The sequence below is a fragment of the Lactuca virosa genome, chromosome 8, assembly GCF_052849685.1.
Source record: "Lactuca virosa cultivar CGN04683 chromosome 8, Lactuca_virosa_CGN04683_v6, whole genome shotgun sequence".
Classification (NCBI taxonomy): domain Eukaryota; kingdom Viridiplantae; phylum Streptophyta; class Magnoliopsida; order Asterales; family Asteraceae; genus Lactuca; species Lactuca virosa.
The window spans coordinates 63,855,211-63,858,883 of record NC_136433.1 but is presented as its reverse complement, the minus strand read 5'-3'; the positions used below and the strand labels follow the sequence as shown (position 1 = coordinate 63,858,883).

Below are 3,673 nucleotides of genomic sequence, written 5' to 3'. Positions count from 1 at the left end.
AATTCAACATGACATTTTTTTCATTTAGGCATGTTTGAGACATTGATATTGCATCCAATGTGGCATTTGATATGACGAAGTTATTTGATTGAAATGCACTTTAATGGTTTAGCATGAACAAAAAACGGTTTAATGACCTTTAAGTACAATTAATAGACAAGCAACCTAAAAAACAAAGTGCATGCTATTGGTTGTCATTTTATGACATTAACCCTTACAAGTAAAGAGGTCTTGTTTTCTTTAGGACTTATAGAGTAACATTTAACTAATTAAGTGACCAATTTGTTGTTACTTTTAAAAATAGGGGTCTTATTTTGTAGTTCACCAAATATAAAAGGACCATTAATGAAACATTCCAATAATTATGGAATATAATCGAAGTTTCCCATAGACTTTCCCAGCTCACATATTCTGGCCGGCGCCAAAAGTAGTCACCGGCCACCTTCAAATACCCCCTCCCACTTTCCTTCAAATTCATCAATCGTAGACTTTACACGCAAAGCTGCAAATTCATCAAAATCACACACGAAATCCATGGATATCTTTTCGTACTTCACCTCGAACATTGACACAGAGAAGTAAGTGCTTCGTTAATTTCCTTTTCATGGTTTGATTTCGTTTTCACAATTGTTGATCGGGAAAATTGTGCTTTTTGTTTCTTATGTTGACTTGTGATGTATTATGATCAACAGGATGGGTTTTGATGACGACGAATTCGAAGATGCTGAAACAGGAACAGCTCTTTCTTTGATTTCAGATGCATTTGAGGAACTATCGGATTTAATTAAAAAGGATAATGGGGTTTCCATCGAGCTGCGTTTGAAGCCCTTTTGTGACGCGTGTTCTTTGGTCTCTGTTCTATTTGGTTCGCTTGGCATCGCTTTCAAATTTGCCGAGATGGAATACACCTCCAAGGTACCTTTTCTGGCTTTCTTCATCGAATTCATTACAAGCTTTTTCTATTTTCAGGACAAATGAACATTTTCATGTCCAATCAATTAACTATAATTAGTCAAACATAAAAATCGGTGATAAATAGGAAGTTTCTGAAAGTAATTCGAGAAATAGTTTTTCGAATTTGAATCTATTGAACTCTAGGGTTCATTCAATGCATGAAAAAACCCTAATTTCATTGTTGATTATGGTCATCAGGTGCGTGATCTTTCTGAAGCAGCAAGTCTTTATGGCACTTTAAGTAAAGTAATTGATTACGATGTTAAAAGTGACACTGTGCAATCAGCTGAGAGCCTTACTCGAAAGCTTCGAAGAGTTAGACAAGGTCTAGATCTTATCAGAGAATTGTTTCAGAATTTCTTGTCAACAGAGTACGTATCTTTCCTCATATACATCAATTACAAAAACTTCAATCTTTTGTTCCATGGAAACAATATGATGTTATGTCATATCATTTCAAAAGCTTCAATCTTTTGTCACATATCATGTGATGTGATGTCATTAAGACAAACAAACAGTATTATGTCATGTCATTCAATTGACAAAAGTTGCAACATTTTGTCCTAACACGTAAATGTTCAAAAATAGTGTAGAAAAGTTTATCCAATTATGTCCTATGTAACAAATGCAGCCATATAAAACTTTGTCATTTAAGATTAATGATGTATTTATTCTAATAATATTAAAATGTTTTTGAAATCTTTTAGTGATTACTCATTGAAAGAAGCAGCTTCAGAGGCTTACAAACAAGTGTGTGCTCCATATCACACATGGGCGGTTAGAACTGCAGTTTCAGCAGGAATGTGTGCTCTTCCAACAAGAGATCAACTCTTGTTAAATCTAAATGAAAGTGGTAAGTTGTAAATTTTACTGGTGTCACATCATGTGTCACATTTACCTGGTGTAACATTGTTGCATAAATAAGCATTTAACTGGTGTCACGTCATATATCACAGATGAATCAGCAGAAAGTGAAATGAGAAGGTATATAAAGGCTTCGCTTCCTATTATAAATTACATTGATAATCTCTACACTTCAAGGGGAATCACTTTGGATTGGTGATATTTTATTTTACAATGCCCAAAGTTGTTCACAATTTTTTTTCCATGGAAGTCATCTATGTTATGTTATGGTGTCAAGGTGTGTTTGTTCCTATTCTTTTTGTATATTGGCCATTCTTTGTTACAATTAGGTGAATTGTGTTAGAATTAACTTAGTTTTTATATTACCATTGGCACTATTGGAGATTTATGTACATGTTGGTTTTGGTATATTTTTTTTCTTGAATTTGTGTATAGTTGTGTTGCATCCCATTTTCCAATAATTTAGTGGTTGGAATTTTCGAGTAATAATAATTGGTAATATAGTTAATAAAGTCAAATCATTATAAATTTAAAACATAAGACCTTTGTTGAGTAATATAGTAAAAACCATGACATAATTTACAATTGGCCCAAGTCCTATCACCCAATAATCTTGTAAGCATTCCTCAGAGTGGGGACCACTGTTTATTTCGATATATAAATGTTTTTTTCACAAGTAGATAGAAAAAGAAAGTTGTGAAATATTAAACCATGTGTTTAAGCCATCTCTACCCCTTAAACCCCCTCCCCACTCCCACTGTTTATTAAGGACCAAATGTTAATTTTCTCCTTTCACCTTGTAAACATAACTTTGTTCCCCTCCACACGACATATATGGATATGGGTACATGACCACCAACAAAAAAAACACTACAATAGCGAAAACAAAAGCAAATCAAGAACTTTGGTTAATTGGGTATAAGAGGGCTTTTTTTTTTTTCTTTTTTTTAAAATGACAATGTTTAGGTAACATACCAGAAAATAGATACCACAACATCAAGGCATCAAGCATTCTTTTGAGGATATTTTCATTACCATCTTACGGGTCTTCCATAGTCGTGTCACTTTAGTGACTTGAACCTATTTTCACAACAACTAATTAGTATAAAAAGTTTTATATTTTCAAGAAATATTAAAAGATCAAATTTGGCACGCATACAACTAAATCATGGTAGTGAGTTTTAGCAAATGCTAAATGTGAAAAGAACAGCAAGAATGTGATTAAGAAAATGATGGTTGAGTGAGCCATTTTGGTTGATGATTTGTGTGAATTGAAAATTGAAAAAAAAAAAAAAAAAGCATTTAAGCAGCAGGTATGTTGAAAATAATGCCTAACGGTGTTAGGCTAAACTTCCAATCCAACCGTTAAATGAACAGTCATTCTATACAACATAATTAGTGCTTAAATAACTCTACAACTCAGCAATTTTATACAAAGAATACAATAAAGGAAAAAGAAAGAGCACCTTCATATACAGAGATTCCGTACCTAAAAATGATTTTAAAAATGTAATATATCCCATGTAGATTAAAGAGGTTATACAATTGTATGAAACTGAATTATAGAAGCAAGGATGACATGTTTTACCATGGAGGGTTGACTGTGTGCATTTGTTCTAAAACTTCAGTTTTGAAAGATGTTTCTTTCTCCAATTGTTGCTTGCACATGCAAAGATACAGGTAAAAAAAAACCGTAAATAATCAACCAAATGATAAAAAATCATAGAAATTTTCAACCTTTTGTTCGACTCATCTCTATCATCTGATGCTTTTGGAAAATCAAATATTTATAGATAGAGAAGTAGGAAAAAAAAAAAACATAAGTTGAAAAACCCAAAATCGGAAGAAACCTAAA

General features: G+C 32.6%; 1 protein-coding gene across 1 annotated transcript; it reads left to right on the top strand.

Moving 5' to 3' along the window:
* The first annotated feature begins 395 nt into the window (after positions 1-395).
* LOC145128388 (ACD11 homolog protein-like) lies at positions 396-2,242 on the top strand. Its single transcript, XM_079063190.1, has 5 exons — positions 396-578; positions 693-915; positions 1,153-1,325; positions 1,662-1,807; positions 1,911-2,242. Exons 1-5 carry the CDS (start codon positions 535-537, stop codon positions 2,015-2,017), a joined length of 693 nt encoding a protein of 230 aa, XP_078919316.1. The 5' UTR covers positions 396-534; the 3' UTR covers positions 2,018-2,242.
* The last annotated feature ends 1,431 nt before the right edge of the window (positions 2,243-3,673 follow it).